General features: G+C 44.1%; 1 protein-coding gene across 1 annotated transcript in view; it reads left to right on the forward strand.

Annotated features, from left to right (window-relative positions):
* Window positions 1-19,111, forward strand: part of c3a.1 (complement component c3a, duplicate 1) — a 259,058-nt gene that overhangs the window by 155,987 nt on the left and 83,960 nt on the right. Inside the window, exons 22-24 of the mRNA XM_034189134.1 lie at window positions 5,246-5,458; window positions 16,132-16,183; window positions 16,287-16,376. Coding sequence (XP_034045025.1) covers window positions 5,246-5,458; window positions 16,132-16,183; window positions 16,287-16,376 — 355 coding nt within the window. The remainder of the gene's footprint in view (window positions 1-5,245; window positions 5,459-16,131; window positions 16,184-16,286; window positions 16,377-19,111) is intronic.

Genomic DNA, 19,111 nt, shown 5'->3' on the forward strand with positions numbered 1-19,111 from the left:
AGGTGATACTGTCGCTTTAAGGACTTCCCACGCAGTGGGACATCGCGCAGCGCTCCCAGGCGCCGTTGTCAGCCTGTTTCAAGCTGAAAACCTCCACATTTCAGGCTCTATTGATCCAGGACGTTGTGAGAGAACAGAGAAGTTTCAGAAGAAGTCGGTTTCAGCATTGTATCCGGATATTCCATTGTTAAAGGAGATTTTTTTAATGAAAGACGTGCGGACGGGTCCGCGCGTCGGGACTCAGCCGACGCGGTGCGGCGGCACAGGAAAAACACCTCCGTGTTGATAACCATTTGTAAAATCCAGGCGGCTTTTGATGGCTTTCAGTGGAGTGAGTATCTGAGAAATTGTTTAACAGTTGGGCATGTTCCAACTTGTCCTTAGGGCTTCCAACAGAGATGTTTTTCCTGTGGTGGAGCGTCGTGGCGGCTGTGAGCCGACGCTGCAATCCGTCCGCATATATATATATATACATACATACAGTGAGGAAAATAAGTATTTGAACACCCTGTGGTTTTGCAAGTTCTCTCACTTAGAAATATTGACAGACCTCGTATATATATATATATATACATACATACAGTGAGGAAAATGAGTATTTGAACACCCTGTGGTTTTGCAAGTTCTCTCACTTAGAAATCATGGAGGGGTCTGAAATTTTCATCTTAGGTGCATGTCCACTGTGAGAGACATAATCTTAAAAAAAATAAAAAAAATCCGGAAATCACAATGTATGATTTTTTTTATAATTTATTTGTGTGTTACTGCTGCAAATAAGTATTTGAACACCTACTAACCAGCAGGAATTTTGGCTCACACAGACCTGTTAATTTTTCATTAAGAAGCCCTCTTATTCTGCACTCTTTACCTGTATTAATTGCACCTGTTTGAACTTGTTAGCTGTACAAAAGACACCTGTTCACACACTCAATCAATCACACTCCAACCTGTCCACCATAGCCAAGACCAAAGAGCTGTCTAAGGACACCAGGGACAAAACTGTAGACCTGCACAAGGCTGGAATGGACTACAGGACAACAGGCAAGCAGCTTGGTAGAAGAAAACAACTTTTATGATTATTTATTAGAAAGTGGAAGAAACACAAGATGACTGTCAATCTCCCTCGGTCTGGGAATCCATGCAAGATCTCACTTTGTGGGGTAAGGATGATTCTGAGAAAGCTCAGAGCTACACAGGAGGACCTGGTCAATGACCTGAAGAGGGCTCGGACCACAGTCACAAAGATTACATTAGTAACACATGATGCTGTCATGGTTTAAAATCCTGCAGGGCAGCAAGGTCCCCCTGCTCAAGCCAGCACGTCCAGACCCGTTTGAAGTTCACCAGTGACCATGTGGATGATCCAGAGGAAGCATGGGAGAAGGTCATGTGGTCAGATGAGACCAGAATAGAGCTTTTGGAATCGACTCCACTTACCATGTTTAGAGGATGAGAACAACCCCAAGAAAACCATCCCAACCGTGAAGCATGGGGGTGGAAACATCATACTCTTGGGGTGCTCTTCTGCAAAGGGGACAGGACGACTGCACCTTATTGAAGGGAGGATGGATGGGGTCATGTATTGCGAGATTTTGGCAAACAACCTCCTTCCCTCAGTAAGAGCATTGACGATGGGTCATGGCTGGGTCTTCCAGCATGACAATGACCCCAAACACACAGCCAGGGCAACTAAGGAGGGGCTCCGTAAGAAGCATTTCAAGGTCCTGGAGTGGCCTGGCCAGTCTCCAGACCTGAACTCAATAGAAAATCTTTGGAGGGAGCTGAAACTCCAAACCTGAAAGATTTGGAGAAGATCTGTGTGGAGGAATGAACCAAAATCCCTGCTGCTGTGTGTGAAAACTTGGTCAAGAACTACAGGAAACCTCTGTAATTGCAAACAAAGGCTGCTGTACCAAATATTAACACTGATTTTCACATGTGTTCAAATACTTATTTGCAGCAGTAACATACAAATAAATTATTAAAAAATCATACTTTGTGATTTCCGGATTTTTTTTTTTTTTTTTAAGATTATGTCTCTCACAGTGGACATGCACCCAAGATGAAAATTTCAGACCCCTCCATGATTTCTAAGTGGGAGAACTTGCAAAATCGCAGGGTGTTCAAATACTTATTTTCGTCACTGCATTAGCTTCTTCAAAGCCTGGGTGGAGCTGGGGGGAGAGAGTTCAATAATCTCACAGCCTGGTGGATGAAGGTCTTTGTGAGTCTGGTGGTGCGGGACTGGAGGCTCCTGTACCTCTTCCCGGAGGGCATAGTGCTAAACAGGTTGTGTGCGGGATGGCTTGCATCGCCCACAATTGTGGTTGCTTTGCGGGTGAGGTGGGTGGTGTATATGTCTTGCATAGAGGGGAGTGAGGCACCAATGATCCTTCCAGCTGCATTCACTATGCGCTGCAGGGCTTTCCTGTTGTAGTCAGTGCAGCTTCCGCCCCACACAGTGAAGCAACTGGAAAGGATGCTCTCAATGTTGCCACGGTAGAAAGTGCTCATGATGGTTGGTGGAGCACTTGGCTGCTTGAGTTTGCGCAGGAAGTAGAGATGTCGCTGGGCCTTCTTTGCCAGTGATGCAGTGTTGGTGGTCCAGTACAGGTCCTCACTGATGTGCACCCCCAAGAATTTGGTGCTCCTCACTCTCTCCGCAGCAGCACCCTCGATGGTCAGTGGCAGGTGTTGGGTGTGACCTTTCCGGAAGTCAACAAAAATCTCCTTGGTCTTGCTGACATTCAGCAGGAGGTTGTTGTTTCTGCACCACGTGGTCAGAAGGTTGACCTCTTCTCTGTAGCGAGTCTCATCGCCCTTGGTGATGAGCCCCACCAGAGTTGTGTCATCCGCAAACTTCACTATATGGTTTGTGCTGTGGGTTGTTGTGCAGTCATGTGTCAGTAATGTGAAGAGCAGTGGACTGAGCACACAGCCTTGGGGAGCCCCTGTGCTCAATACAATGCTGCTCGTGGTGTTGTTGCCACCACGGACTGCTTGTGGCCTCTGGGTGAGGAAGTCCAACAGCCAGTTGCAAAGGGAGGTGCTGAGCCCCAGTTTGTTTGCAGATGAGCTGTTGAGGTATTATGGTGCTGAACGCTGAACTGAAGACTATGAACAGCATTCTCACATATGAGTCCTTGTCCAGATGGGTGAGGGTTGGGTGCAGGGCTGAGCAGATTGCGTCCCCTGTAGATTGATTGGCTCTGTATGCGAACTGGGCGGGGTCTAGGGTGGGGGTGAGGATGGATTTGATGTGTGACATGACTAGCCGTTCGAAGCACTTCATGATGATGGGTGTCAGTGCTACTGGACGGTAGCTTTGAAGCATGATGGAACAACGGCTTGCTTCAGGGAAGTGTTAAAGATGTCTGTGAAGACATCCTTAAGCTCCTCTACGCAGTCCTTCAGCACGCGACCAGGGATGTTGTCCGGACCTGTTGCTTTGCAGGTATTGATGGCCACCAGTGTCTTCTTCACGCTGGTGACAGAGAGGCACAGGGTCTGGTCATGGGGAGGGGGTGGGGTCTTCTGTGGCTGTGTGGTGTTCAGTGCTTCAAAGCGTGCAAAGAAGCGGTTCAGGTTGTTGAGCAGAGAGGTGTTGCTCTCACCGCTCTGTGGTGCTGGCTTGTCGTCAGTGACAGCCTGAATGCCTTGCCATAGGCTCTGTGCGTCCTTGCTGTCTCTGAAGAGGGACGTTATCTTTTGTGTGTAGTCCTTTTCTGCCTTCCTGATGCCATGGGACAGGTTGGCATTCTGACCTGGATACCAAGCCAGTAAAATTAATTAACATTAAATTATGTCAGGAAAGTATTTAACTTACTTTGACACTCACACATTCTCAAATATTAGTGTTGAAAGTTAAGCGTGGCTCCTAAAACCATTACAGTACATTTACATATATATAAGGTCTGTTAGAAAAGTATCTGACCTTTTTATTTTTTTAAAAAACCTGATGGATTTGAATCACGTGTGCTTGCATGAGCAAACCTTGAACCTTCGTGCGCATGCGTGATTTTTTTCATGCCTGTCGGTTGCGTCATTTGCTTGTAAGCAGCCTTTGTGTGAGGATGGGTGGAGTCTCTCATCATTTTTTCTTTGCAAGGAAATGGCGGAACAACTGGAGCAGTGCAACTGCATCAGATTTTGCCACAAACTGGGCGACAGCCAGGTGATAACCATTCGGATTATTCAGACGGCTTTCGGTGACGATCCTCTGGGCATCACACAGATTAAGGAGCGGTACAACCGGTTTAAAGACGTCCGCACAGCGGTGGAGAGCGCGCTGCACTCCGATTGGCCATCAACATGCTGAAATGACCGGATCATTCCAAAGTGAACGCTGTGGAGATGTGGGACCGTCGTGTGATTATCCGAGAAATTGCGGAAGAGGTGGACATCAGCACTTTTTCGGCACATTCCAATGTGAAAGAAGATTTTGCCATGAAAAGCGTGGCAGCGAAATTCATCGGCACAAAACTGATTGCGCAGCAAAACCACCACAGTGTTGAAGTCTCACAGGACATGTTGTGGCATGCTCACCTCATCCACCATTCAGAATATTCAGACGGCTTTCGGTGGCTTTTCAGTCGTGTGACTGTCCGAGAAATTGTGGACGAGCTGGGCATGTCACATCATGTCCTGTGAGGCTTCAACACGGAGGTGCTTTTGCTGGGCCATCAGCTTCGTGCCCGCTTTTTAGCAAGTAGTGTATGCTTATAGTCTAAAATAGCATCGCACCATGCGAGGTGGAGACTTCTAGCCTTAAGGTTCTTATCATTAGTTTTCATCAGTGCCTGAATTGATGAAAATGTTCTCTACTTGTGCTCTAGTTGTCCTTTAGGGGCATGGAGTGATGCAGGAACCATGGGATGACAGGCAGAGGACCCTGTAGAGGTGTGAGTCACTGAGCATCCTCTTGATGAAGGGCCTTGTGCAATCAAACTGAAAGCACCGTCTGTCACTGTGAGCAGATGGAACAAAAATATATAATGAAGTTCATCATGGTTGCTTCATCAATGCAAGAGGAAATAATTTGTATTGTACCAGACAATAAGAACTTTGAAGAACGTTTATTCCATACTTCTATAAAACAATATAAATGGCCTGAAATTATAAAAAATAACAGGTTATGTATAGAGGTACATAAAATTCAACAAATTAATTAGTATTTGATCTTATCTGTAAAGATGTTATTTATGCATTCCTTAATCTCCTCCTCCATTTGTTCCATGTTTTCAAGGTGCGAGTGGATCTCTTGGAGAAGGACCATGTGTGCAGTTCAGCATCTAAGCGTGGGAAGTATCGTCAGGAAGTTAAAGTTGGGGCCCAAACTACACGATCTGTACCCTTCGTCGTCATTCCCATGAAGGAAGGACAATTCCCTATTGAGGTTAAAGCAGCTGTTAAAGACTCTTCTCTCCATGACGGAATCATGAAGATGCTTCTGGTGGTGGTAAGAAACAGAATACTGAATTTTTATGATCAACATAAATCTAAATTAAACTTAACTATCCTTATTCAGTCTATGCAGTACTGTGGTTATACTAGGGTGCAGACACATCAAAAGCAGAAGTCATGAGGAGGCAGTGATCACTCTGCTGCCCAATCATAGGTTATTATGTACATTGCGATCTTCAGTGTCAGCTGGCTGTGCAAACTGAAAGCCATATTTGCTCATTGATCTTCATATAACATGGTTCCCCTCTGAATTTATTGGAACAACAAAACCAAATTATTTTTGATTAAATTCTTCCTTAAAGGCCCCTTCACACATAACACAAATGTGGGTGAAACAAACCGATCCAGGCTGAAACAGGCCAAATGGGCGACACACCAAAAATTCCAGCCACAATCAGGAGGACCACCCACTCTGAAAGGTGTGTACAGATGCCATGCGACCACCAATTTGAGTGCACTCGCATGAACACACAGAGACAGATGTGAGACCGCACGTCACACAGCAGCAGGGAGCTGTCTGAGCAGCGGGGACGCATGGAATATTTAAATCAATTAAAGTTCAATTAAAGTTTATTTATATAGCCCTTTCCACAGCTCAAAGGGCCACCAAAGTGCTTCACAGTCAGATAAAAACAAGAGAATAACAACACAATGAAAAAAAAAAATCCTGATATAAAAAGAGCAGAGAATACAGGAAGTATTGTTCGTCTGCTGCTTTTCATTCGTGCCCATAGGACTTTTATGAACTACATGTATGAAATAACATGATATATGAACATCGCTGTTTATATTGTGTGGAGGGACTGTCTTAGATGAGACGTCTCTTCAACATGACATTAAGGTCTGGGATAGTGTCTAAGGACTGGCAAACTGGGGTGGTGGTCCCCATATTTAAAAAAGCCTCTCTGGTAAAGTCTCCTCCACGGTGCTGGAAAGGAGAGTTCAGTTGACAGTCGAACCTCTGATTGAAGAGGAACAATGCGAGTTCCGTCCTGGTCGTGAAACAACTGACCAGCTCTTCACTCTCACAAGGAACCTGGAGGGTGCCTGGAGTAAGCCCATCGAGTCTAAATGTGTTTTGTGGACTGGAGAAGGCGTATGATTGGGTACCCTGGGAGAAACTGCCTCAAGATAGGTGGCACTGCACGGCTGGCGACCCGGACTCATGCTGGTTTTAATGCCTTTTTTATGTCTTTTTTATGCCTTTTAATTTCTTTTTATGCCTTTTAACACGTTCTTTGTGCCGCTAACATGTGAGTGTGTGAGATGACAGGTATGCTTGAAGAAACACTATCATGAATTTTGCACGCAAACTTTTGCTGTCCGTCGTTTTTTGGCTGGGGCTGGCAGCATGACAAACAATGCTCCACGGTGAAGCCATGGATCTGTTACCGTTGCGGTACTCCAAAGATGTACTGCTGGCCCTCCGTCCCTGGGGAATAACAGCACCAGCGGATCTCCCCGATGTTGTAAAAGCACAACCAACAACTGGCAGACAGCGAAAGAGAGGCAGACGAGGGGGAATACGTCAGCGTCTCCGGTGGAGAGGGACCAGACCTCCACTACCCGGCATACTGTTTAGCAACGTAAGATCACTAAAGAACAAGATCGAAGACCTCCGTATGAACGCCAAAGCTTGCTGGGAATACCGGGAAGCAGGCGTGTTGGCCTTTTCTGAGACCTGGCTTCATCAAGACATCCCTGACTCTCTTGTCGAGCTTGAAGGATTCTCCCTTATCCGAGCGGACAGATCCGAGCTGTCAGGAAAGAGCAGAGGGGGCGGGGTCTGTCTGCTTGTGAATGACAGCTGGTGCAGGCACTACACCGTGAGGGAGACCACGTGTACATCGGATGTAGAACTACTGTGTCTGTCACTGAGGCCCTTCTATCTCCCAAGGGAGTTTGGAAATATAATTATTTGCGTTGTTTATGTTCCACCCAGCGGGAATGCAGCAAGAGCAACAAGCCTTATAGCTGAATGCATTCATAAACAGCTGCAACGTACACCGGCAGCTCCAGTGTTTGTTTTGGGAGAATTTAATCATTGCAAATTAGAACTATCCCTCCCTGGTTTTCAACAATATGTAAAATGTGACACACGTGGAAACAAAGTATTGGACAAATGCTATGGCAATGTGAAAAATGCTTACACTGCCAAATCAAAGCCCCGCTCTTAAACATGGACCATAATACTGTCCAGCTGATTCCACTTTATAAGACCGCTCTCAAAAGGAGCAAGCCACAAACAAAAACAGTGACTTTATGGGACAGAGACAATATGGAGACACTTAAAGGATCTTTTCTCTGCACTAATTGGGAAATATTCCATGAAATGGAAATAAATGAAGCCACCGAAACAATAACAGTTTACATTAAATTTTGTGTGGACAGTGTTATGAGCAAGAAAGAAGTTACAGTGTATCCAAACAATAAGCCGTATATAACTAAACAGGTGAAAGAGGGTATCAACAGGAAAAAAAATAGCATTTAAGAACAAAGACAGAATGAGTGTGAAAGCAGTACAAAGAGAACTTAATACATTGCTGGAAAAGGCCAGGATACTACACAGGGAAACTATTGAGAAGAACTTTAGAGAATCAGACACTAAAAGGCTGTGGGATAACATCAAGACAATAACAAACATGAACCCAGCTAAAAAGACACTTGCAACAAATGATGACCAAGGAAAAGCAAATGAGCTAAATGACTTTTTTTTAGGTTTGAAATACAAGATTTTTCAGATGACTGTAAGAATACTTTGGAAAACCTTCCTGCTGACCAAAATACCAGGATTGTAATTGACCCACGGAGAGTCCGATCAATCTTTAAGAAGGTGTCCACAAAAAAATCCACCAGTCCAGACGGTATCTCTGCAATGCTCATAAAAGCATGTGCAGAAGAACTGGCCCCTGCTTGGTGTCCTGTCTTCCAGCAGTCTGTAGACCTTCATACTGTACCAACTCTCTGGAAAAGATCCATTATTGTTCCAATTGCCAAAAAATCATGTTAATCTGAAAACAACAACTATAGGCCAATAGCTTTAACATCTGTTGTAAGCAAGTGCTTGCGCCTTCTCCCCAATCCTGTTTGTGATATTCATGGACAGGGTATTGAGGTGTAGTTGGGGGAGGAGGGTTCCCAGTTTGGTGAGCTCAGGGTCTCATCAGTGCTTTTTGCAGATGATGTGGTCCTTCTGGTTTCATCAGCCTGTCACCTCCAACACTCACTGGATCGGTTCACAGCCGAGTGTGAAGCGGGTGGGTTGAGGATCAGCACCTCTAAATCTGAGGCCATAGTTATCAGCAGGAAACCAATGGATTGCCTTCTCCAGGTAGGGAATCCAGTCTTGCCCCAAGTGAAGGAGTTCAAGTACCTCGGGGTCTTGTTCACAAGTGAGGGGACATTGGAGCATGAGATTGGCAGGAGAATCGGCGCAGCAGGGGTGGTATTGCATTCGCTCTACCGTACTGTTGTGAAGAAAAGAGAGTTGAGCCAAAAGGCAAAGCTCTCAATCTACTGGTCAGTCTTCGTTCCTACTGTCATCTATGGTTATGATGGTTGGGTCATGACCAAAAGAAATAGATTGTGGGTATAAATGGGCTTCTTTAGGAGGGTGGCTGTGTCTCCCTTAGAGATAGGGTGAGAAGCTCAGTCATCCGTGGAGAGCTCTGGTTAGAGCCGCTACTCCTTAGTGTTGAAAGGAGCCAGCTGAGCGACCCTATCCTTACCAAATGCCCCCGCGACACGATCCCGGATAAGCGGTTGAAGATGACATGACATTAACATCCCTCCCCCTCCCTCCTCTGCGTGGCCCCACGTGCTGATCACAAAGATCACACGGATAATTTCATATGGCCAAGTCCGGCTGCATGGTCTTTGCTATGCACACATGGCTGGGGGCAATCCAAAGGTGATTTCTTGTGTTTTTATTTTACCTCATGTTGTCATCATTTGCAAACACACATACACAACCGTGCCTTGTACGTGGGTGCTTGGAGAACATGTGACAATATGTGTTCCCCAGCTTGCATTGCACTGACACAGTGGTCAGCTGTGACGGAGCACAAACACACGCAAAAACGCAGTCACTGGCCATGGGCCATGGTCAGCTCCCTCCCTGCTTGATTGTGAGTGACATCAGCCCATGACTTAATTACTTGTAAACCACAGTCCCCTGACAAATGCATACTGATGTGATCACGTGTTATCATGTCAATATGGACATTGCATCACCGACAAGCAATGTCCCCCCCCCGTCCGGAGCTGCAAAGTGCTCACATGAATGGGCTCATGACTGGCTGTCAGTCAATGCCTCCACATGACAGATGTACCATGTGGATGTTGCAATCGTGTGTCATGTGGCTGTCCGGGCAGATGGTGCGCTGGCCGCGTCATATGGGTTTTATGTGGAATCTAAGTGGGAATCATATAAGAAGTTTTGTGAGCGTTTTTATTTTTGTCTGTTGTGGCGGCGTGTATTTTCTGCTACCTGGTAATTCCACCTCCAGAGGGTCATGCTGAATATGTCATGATGGGTGTTTCACAGCTCTGACATCTGGGTCTGTGTTTGGTGGCAGTGCAATGAAACCATCTCATGCATCGACTGCTGTGCATATCTGCATGTCTCGTAGTACAGCTGTGATGATCATAATGCCTCATATACATTGTGCAAACCATGGGAGGGAATGGCAATGTATGTGTTTCATGACATCCATCATGCACCTGACAGGCCATCCAGATGTGCTCACTGTACTGGACAGCAATCACACTGCACTCTGGCCACTGTTCGAGCTTTCGCCACCTCGGCCACACCTCAACAATGTTGGATAATCGAGGGGGGGTCACAACACAGTCGCATGGTATTCATGTTGTTGGGGGGAGAGCGGTCACGAAACAGTCACGAAACAGTCGCATTCCATTCGTGTTGCTCGGGGGGCGGATGTCACACACACATGCCATTTGTGTTGCTCAGTGGGGGGGGGGTACACACTGACCGCCCTTTGAGCTTTCGCCACCTCAGCCACATGACACACATGACAGTGGTGTTCTGGGCACTACATTCGTGCTGGCCGCATGACTGGGCCTGCATTTTCTAAGTGCCCCGCGACTGCTGTTGGAAGTTCGTGGGTGGCACCTTGACTCTGGCCGAGTGTGGGTCAAATGGCCATTTGGGTGCCATTTGCCCCCCGTAGGCCACTGGCGTGAAGGCTAGCTCATTCACAACATTCGGCCAGGGTTTGACGTGGTCAAACATTTCGTGCAGCCCCTCGACCACAGTTTGCATGGTCCAACCTGTGTACAGGGGGGTAGCACCAAATTCTGGGCCCTAGGTACTAGCCATATTGAGCCCCCCCCCCCCACACACACACACACACTGTTATGTTCTTTTTTATTAATGGAAACACCAAATTTCTAATGTGTAGTCAAACCAGGTCTAAATCATATATACCTTAGATCACATGTGGGAGTCAGAAGTTGGGGGAACAATACTGAGTTGTGGGGGGGGGGGGGGGGGGTCTGGGGAACCAAACTGCAACATTTTCAAGAAAAATGGTGCAATTTGGTGCATCTCCGTGCATTTTAACAGATATATACCCCAATGTTAACTTGACTACAAATTAGGGTTTGGGATATAAAATCTATAGTCACAGCAAAATATCTAATTTAACACAATTTTCCAAAATAAGTAATTAAATAAAAGTAAGTGTAATTCATCGCTTAACAGTGTGTAATTCTCTTTGTGAAGAAAAAAATACATAATACAATATTCTACAATCAAAACATTAAAGAACAGATTACCCATCTTATAGTCACTGTCTTTCACTAAACTCAGTCCATATTAATAACAAACAGACTTTCAGAATATTACTCCCTTAAACTACAACTTGTAGGTTAAGGGAGTACTGTACTGTCATATGAAGTAATATAAAATAATGTCACGATAAAAATGACATATTTTATAACCCCGTATTTGAAAAAAAGAAGGTAATTCCTGTTATTTCTTAACAATATTAGACTGAATAAATCAATGCAGTATATTTGTGTTTGTTAAAAAATAAGGAAAAAGGTTCATTCATATTATATACTCTCCACATTCATACCATAATAGCCCTATTCCTTTTCTGTATACTTTGTAATGCTCTGTAATATTATATAGTTTGTATAGTCATCTTCTATCTGTCCCTCGGTTCCTGGGACTACAAAGACACACCATTTATTAGGTAATCCTAAAAAGCAAATAGACAAAACAGGAAAAAAAAAATGTTGTAAAGGTTATTAAATTTTAATTACATTTTAGTTAAATAATTTGCTTGTAAAGTGGCTCCATAAGCTCACCTTCACTAACATCCTCGCTGCTTGTGTTCTTTTATGGTTTTGTCTTTTTAAATTTTGAATTTGATTTTCTGTTTTTATTATGCTGTGAAGCACCTGAGGCAATCTCATTGCGAATTGGTGCTATATAAATGAATAAATTTGATTTGATTTGACAAGATGAGGGACCAGAACCTGGATCAGCACCTCCTGTCCCCCCATTCGACGCCGCTGCCTGTGTACAACATGCCGTACGAATGTTGCGACCATGGTCAGATAGCAGTATGACCTCATCTCCACCAGCATTTGATTGGGTTCCCAGCATGAGCACCACGCAATTGTGGAGTGCATGTGCTGTGGCCACATGGCTGTTGGCTCCATTTGGACTTATTCGTGTTATGCGTGAATGTGCCTTAAATTTGTGTGGTCTGAAACAAAACATTATATCTATTATGATGTATTGTTTAACACATTGGATTAAGACAAATGTGTAAATACCAGTTTGCTGATATTTACTTCTCAAGAACAAATAAATTTGCCTTTTCATTACAGTTTGAGGGGACTATATAACATCTGCATTTTTCAAAAACATGAAGTGCCCAGTAGTTAACAACAGTTGTAAAATAAGACTGAACATGACAAATGGCAATAGAGAGAGTGGGCTGTGACATCCCTGCGAGTGAACAAGGTGGCATTTGTTTGCTCAAAAATGGTTGAAAGGTGAAAGTTTTTCAATGTCTATTTGTAGACGTTTAATCAACATTCAGGTTTAGACCGTTTTTAACTGTGATTTTGAATAGTGGTATTATTCAACACGTACAATGAGTAAATGATAATCTTGTAAGTAAGTAAGTAAGTAAAGTTTATTTATATAGTATGTAGCACCTTTTCAGATAAAAATCACAAAGTGCTTCACATAAGACATAAGAATACAGAAATTAAAAACAGAAGTATAAAACCAGATAAACCTAGGTAAAAGTCAACCTATGCAAATGGATCTTGAGCTGTACTTTAAACATTTCAACAGAGTCCATGGAGCACAAGTCCAAAGGCAGTGTATTCCACAATTTATGTGCCACAAACTCGAATAAGGCAGAGGATAATTTTGAAACCTACCTAGCAAGGCACATGGAACCCAGGCATGAATAGAACCAGATTAACTGAGCTTTCAGTTTAAATTGAAGTATTATTTTATTTTTGACGCAGAAATTCAACATACTAAATTGTGTACTTTCCTATTGCACTTGAAGGCACCATCAGTTTATTTACCCCCATGTGGGAAGTACTGAACCCTTTGAACAGCCAGTTAGCAGCACATAAGATATGTTCAGCTTATGGTCTGAGAGGGGAAGTTTGGGCAGGCTTTCTTTTCTTTCCCACCATCCCTGGCAGTAATGTGACGTAGCTGTTTGTTAACAGATGCAGAGAAAAAAAAAGGAGAATTCTGAAATGATGGTATTATTTAATGTAGGCCTGTTGGTAGTTCTGTGTACCATCAGGAATCCAAATGTCAAGTGGAAAGGAAACTAAATCTGTCAGCGAACTTTTTCCTTTTCATCTTGCAAGCAGTTGAGAGCCTTCAACGGTGATCAGCTTTTGAACATTGCTCAACGGTCACTTTTATTGATTACTGGGTTGAATGGGACAAATCTAAGTGACCAAGATTCTGGATTATTCAAAATGGTGATTCTAACCCAAACTTGGAAAAGAACAAAGGAATATGGGCACAGCATGAGAAAGTTTGACACTGTGAATGAGAGCTCTACATTCTCTGCTGGATGTCTGGTTGTGGTGGCACAGACACCCACCACACTCATATCCTTTCCTGGAAGCCCTTTAGCTGTGGTAGGAAACAATCATGCAATTCCCTTTTAATGGACCTTTGAGGTAAAGTGTACTGCAACTTTGTGTGGCAAGGTGATGGTCTAGTGCAGGGGTGGGCAATCGTGCCAAGAAGAGCCAAGACACTGCAGGTTTTCCTTGCTACCAGTCATCTCAGCAGGTAATTTCACCAGGGAGAAGCATTGTCTTGGCCCTTGTTGCCCACAAATGGTCTAGTGGTTAAGCATTGGGCTTCAGACCAGATAGGATCCTCAGTTCAAACCCCAGCCAGAGCAGAACAACTAAGGGCCCTTGAGCAAGGTCCTTAAATCCCCAAGTTGCTCCCAGTGTGGCGTGAGCACCTTGCATTGCAGCACACTGGCATCAGTCTGTGAATGGGTGAATGTGAGGCATAAATGTAAAGTGCTTTGAGCTTCTGATGCAGATAGAAAAGTGCTGTTTAAATGCAGCCCATTTACCATGTACAAGGGCTCCAATGATTGGTCCATGGACCAAAGGTGCAATTTTATGGTTTTTATGGTTTTATTACACTGCATTCCACATTTATAGTGCCCAATTGGCCAGGAGACATATTTTCAATATTTGTGCTCAAATTAAATAAGTGATATTAGTGAATAACATTATTTTCAGTTCCTCATACATTTACTTGATCCGTCATGGTGTGACAGGCGCTTAAGAGTTGGGGTGTGGGGAGCTAGAGCCTATCTCATCAGTCATTGTGTGAGAGGACAGGCAGTCAGTCTATCACAGCGCAGACACAAAGACAGACAAACTCAAACATGTTCCCACTCACACCTATGGTCAATTTAGAGTATCCAGTTTACCTAATCTACATGAAAATTTAGTAAGGTATATCTTATTATTATATATTGACTTATATATTATATGAAAGGATATATATACGAGGGCTGTCCGTAAAGTATAGGTCCTTTTTATTTTTTCAAAAACTATATGGATTTCATTCATATGTTTTTACGTCAGACATGCTTGAACCCTCGTGCGCATGCGTGAGTTTTTCCACGCCTGTCGGTGACGTCATTCGCCTGTGAGCACTCCTTGTGGGAGGAGTCGTCCAGCCCCTCGTCGGAATTCCTTTGCCTGAGAAGTTGCTGAGAGACTGGCGCGTTGTTTGATCAAAATTTTTTCTAAACCTGTGAGACACATCGAAGTGGACATGGTACGAAAAATTAAGCTGGTTTTCAGTGAAAATTTTAACAGCTGATGAGAGATTTTGAGGTGATTCTGTCGCTTTAAGGACTTTTCACGGTGCGAGACGTCGCTCAGCGCGCTCAGGCAGCGTCATCAGCCTGTTTCAAGCTGAAAACCTCCACATTTCAGGCTCTATTGATCCAGGACGTCGTGAGAGAACAGAGAAGTTTCAGAAGAAGTCGGTTTCAGCATTTTATCCGGATATTCCACTGTTAAAGGAGATTTTTTTAATGAAAGACGTGCGGACGGATCCGCGCGTCGGGACGCAGCCGACGCGGCTCGGCGGCACAGGAAAAACACCTCCGTGTTGATAACCATTTGTTAAAATCCAGTTGGCTTTTGATGGCTTTCAGTGGAGTGAGTATATGAGAAATTGTTTATCAGCTGGAGATGTTCCAACTTGTCCTCAAGGCTTCCAACAGAGGTGTTTTTCCTGTGGCAGAGCGTCGCGGCGGCTGCGTCCCGACGCTGCAATCCGCCCGCACGTCTTTCATTAAAAAAATCTCCTTTAACAGTGGAATATCCGGATAAAATGCTGAAACCAACTTCTTCTGAAACTTCTCTGTTCTCTCACGACGTCCTGGATCAATAGAGCCTGAAATGTGGAGGTTTTCAGCTTGAAACAGGCTGATGACGCCGCCTGAGAGCGCTGAGTGACGTCTTGCACCGTGAAAAGTCCTTAAAGCGACAGAATCACCTCAAAATCTCTCATCAGCTGTTAAAATTTTCACTGAAAACCAGCTTAATTTTTCGAACCGTGTCCACTTCGATGTGTCTCACAGGTTTAGAAAAAATTTTGATCAAACAACGCGCCAGTCTCTCAGCAACTTCTCAGACAAAGGAATTCCGACGAGGGGCTGGACGACTCCTCCCACAAGGAGTGCTCACAGGCGAATGACGTCACCGACAGGCGTGGAAAAACTCACGCATGCGCACGAGGGTTCAAGCATGTCTGACGTAAAAACATATGAATGAAATCCATATAGTTTTTGAAAAAAATAAAAAGGACCTATACTTTACGGACAGACCTTGTATATATATATATATATATATATATATATATATATATATATATGAAACAACAGTGCTAACTGCTAAGCTACAGGATACATTATTGTAATTGTTCATGTCACAACTGTGCTCTCAAGTTATGTATCAAGACACTTCGTTGAGCAAAGAATCTGGGCCACAGGGTTTTGTGCAACATTGCTTAATGTTTTATGCAGTCATGAAATAACATATTGATAAGTAAAGTTAGTGAAAAACAGACATGATTTCTCATGTATTTATGTTCTGTTTTTACAGTCTGAAGGTGTATTAATAAAATCTCCAACAGTTGTCATCCTTAACCCTAAAGGTGGGTTTACCGATATGATTTGAGACCAAAAATGTTTTATTATTATTATTATTATTTAACATTTGTTTATTGTTCCTATTGCTGTTTGACTGTCCTTTTTAAGGTGGTAAACAAGAGGAAATTATCAACAGTGCAATTCCGAAGAAAGATATGGTCCCAAACTCACCAACCAGCACACAGATCTCTGTGACAGGTAAGATGTAATATTGTAAGAGAACATGAGGCGAAGTATCTGCTGCCACTGAAAAAGTGGATGTAAATAGATAGATGCAGCCATCGCATCATCACATCAGAGGGGGGTTTCTAAGCTCTTCCCAGGTTCCATGTTGACTCCTGCATCTTCTAACTTTTGTTCTACTTACTGTACCAAATCCAACATAGGTTGCCTCATGGCACTTCACATGGGTAATGTCTAACCTCACCACATCACCTGAGCAAGCACATAAGGTGACAGTGGTAAGGAAAAACCCGTGGCATTTTTTGAGTCAGAACCCTCTAGCAGACCAGACTCAGAGGAGTGACTTGCTGTTTCGGCTGTATTAACAATAACAGGAATCAGAAAACAATACAACAGAAAGTTTTAAAACATGCATAACAATAATGTTAAAAATAAGGTACATAGTGGAATGTGCAATTGGGTTGTTATACAAAGTCCTCATCAATGTCCATTTCTGGAAACAGTCAAGGTTGAGTATTTGTTTTATCCTTCCTGTCATCCTTCAGCCATGGGTCCAGAAGGCGATGTCAGACTTTGATTTCCCAACACTACAGCACCTCTAACAGAGGAAACAATCAGCAAGAAATATATATATATATATATACACACACACATACACGAGGGCTGTCAATAAAGTATAGGTCCTTTTTATTTTTTTCAAAAACTATATGGATTTCATTCATATGTTTTTACGTCAGACATGCTTGAACCCTCGTGCGCATGCGTGAGTTTTTCCACGCCTGTCGGTGACGTCATTCGCCTGTGAGCACTCCTTGTGGGAGGAGTCGTCCAGCCCCTCGTCGGAATTCCTTTGTCTGAGAAGTTGCTGAGAGACTGGCGCTTTGTTTGATCAAAATTTTTTCTAAACCTGTGAGACACATCGAAGTGGACACGGTTCGAAAAATTAAGCTGGTTTTCTTTGAAAATTTTAACGGCTAATGAGAGATTTTGAGGTGATACTGTCGCTTTAAGGACTTCCCACGGTGCGAGACGTCGCGGACGGGTCCGCGAGTCGGGACCCAGCCAGCGCGGTGCGGCGGCACAGGAAAAACACCTCCGTGTTGATAACCATTTGTAAAATCCAGGCGGCTTTTGATGGCTTTCAGTGGAGTGAGTATATGAGAAATTGTTTAACAGCTGGACATGTTCCAACTTGTCCTTAAGGCTTCCAACAGAGGTGTTTTTCCTGTGGCATAGCGTCGCAGCGGCTGTGAGCCGACGCTGCAATCCGTCCGCACGTCTTTCATTAAAAAAATCTCCTTTAACAGTGGAATATCCGGATAAAATGCTGAAACCGACTTCTTCTGAAACTTCTCTGTTCTCTCACGACGTCCTGGATCAATAGAGCCTGAAATGTGGAGGTTTTCAGCTTGAAACAGGCTGATGACGGCGCCTGAGAGTGCTGAGCGACGTCTCGCACCGTGGGAAGTCCTTAAAGCGACAGTATCACCTCAAAATCTCTCATCAGCCGTTAAAATTTTCACCGAAAACCAGCTTAATTTTTTGAACCGTGTCCACTTCGATGTGTCTCACAGGTTTAGAAAAAATTTTGATCAAACAATGCGCCAGTCTCTCAGCAACTTCTCAGACAAAAGAATTCCGACGAGGGGCTGGACGACTCCTCCCACAAGGAGTGCTCACAGGCGAATGACGTCACCGACAGGCGTGGAAAAACTCACGCATGCGCACGAGGGTTCAAGCATGTCTGACGTAAAAACATATGAATGAAATCCATATAGTTTTTGAAAAAAATAAAAAGGACCTATACTTTATTGACAGACCTCGTATATACACTCAACAAAAATATAAATGCAACACTTTTGGTTTTGCTCCCATTTTGTATGAGATGAACTCAAAGATCTAAAACTTTTTTCACATACACAATATCACCATTTCCCTCAAATATTGTTCACAAACCAGTCTAAATCTGTGATAGTGAGCACTTCTCCTTTGCTGAGATAATCCATCCCACCTCACAGGTGTGCCATATCAAGATGCTGATTAGACACCATGATTAGTGCACAGGTGTGCCTTAGACTGCCCACAATAAAAGGCCACTCTGAAAGGTGCAGTTTTGTTTTATTGGGGGGGATACCAGTCAGTATCTGGTGTGACCACCATTTGCCTCATGCAGTGCAACACATCTCCTTCGCATAGAGTTGATCAGGTTGTCAATTGTGGCCTGTGGAATGTTGGTCCACTTCTCTTCAATGGCTGTGCGAAGTTGCTGGATATTGGCAGGAACTGGTACACGCTGTCGTATACGCCGGTCCAGAGCATCCCAAACATGCTCAATGGGTGACATGTCCGGTGAGTATGCCGGCCATGCAAGAACTGGGACATTTTCAGCTTCCAAGAATTGTGTACAGATCCTTGCAACATGGGGCCGTGCATTATCCTGCTGCAACATGAGGTGATGTTCTTGGATGTATGGCACAACAATGGGCCTCAGGATCTCGTCACGGTATCTCTGTGCATTCAAAATGCCATCAATAAAATGCACCTGTGTTCTTCATCCATAACAGACGCCTGCCCATACCATAACCCCACCGCCACCATGGGCCACTCGATCCACAACATTGACATCAGAAAACCGCTCACCCACACAACGCCACACACGCTGTCTGCCATCTGCCCTGGACAGTGTGAACCGGGATTCATCCATGAAGAGAACACCTCTCCAATGTGCCAAACGCCAGCGAATGTGAGCA

Source organism: Thalassophryne amazonica, chromosome 15 (genome assembly GCF_902500255.1).
Source record: "Thalassophryne amazonica chromosome 15, fThaAma1.1, whole genome shotgun sequence".
NCBI classification, from domain to species: Eukaryota; Metazoa; Chordata; class Actinopteri; order Batrachoidiformes; family Batrachoididae; genus Thalassophryne; species Thalassophryne amazonica.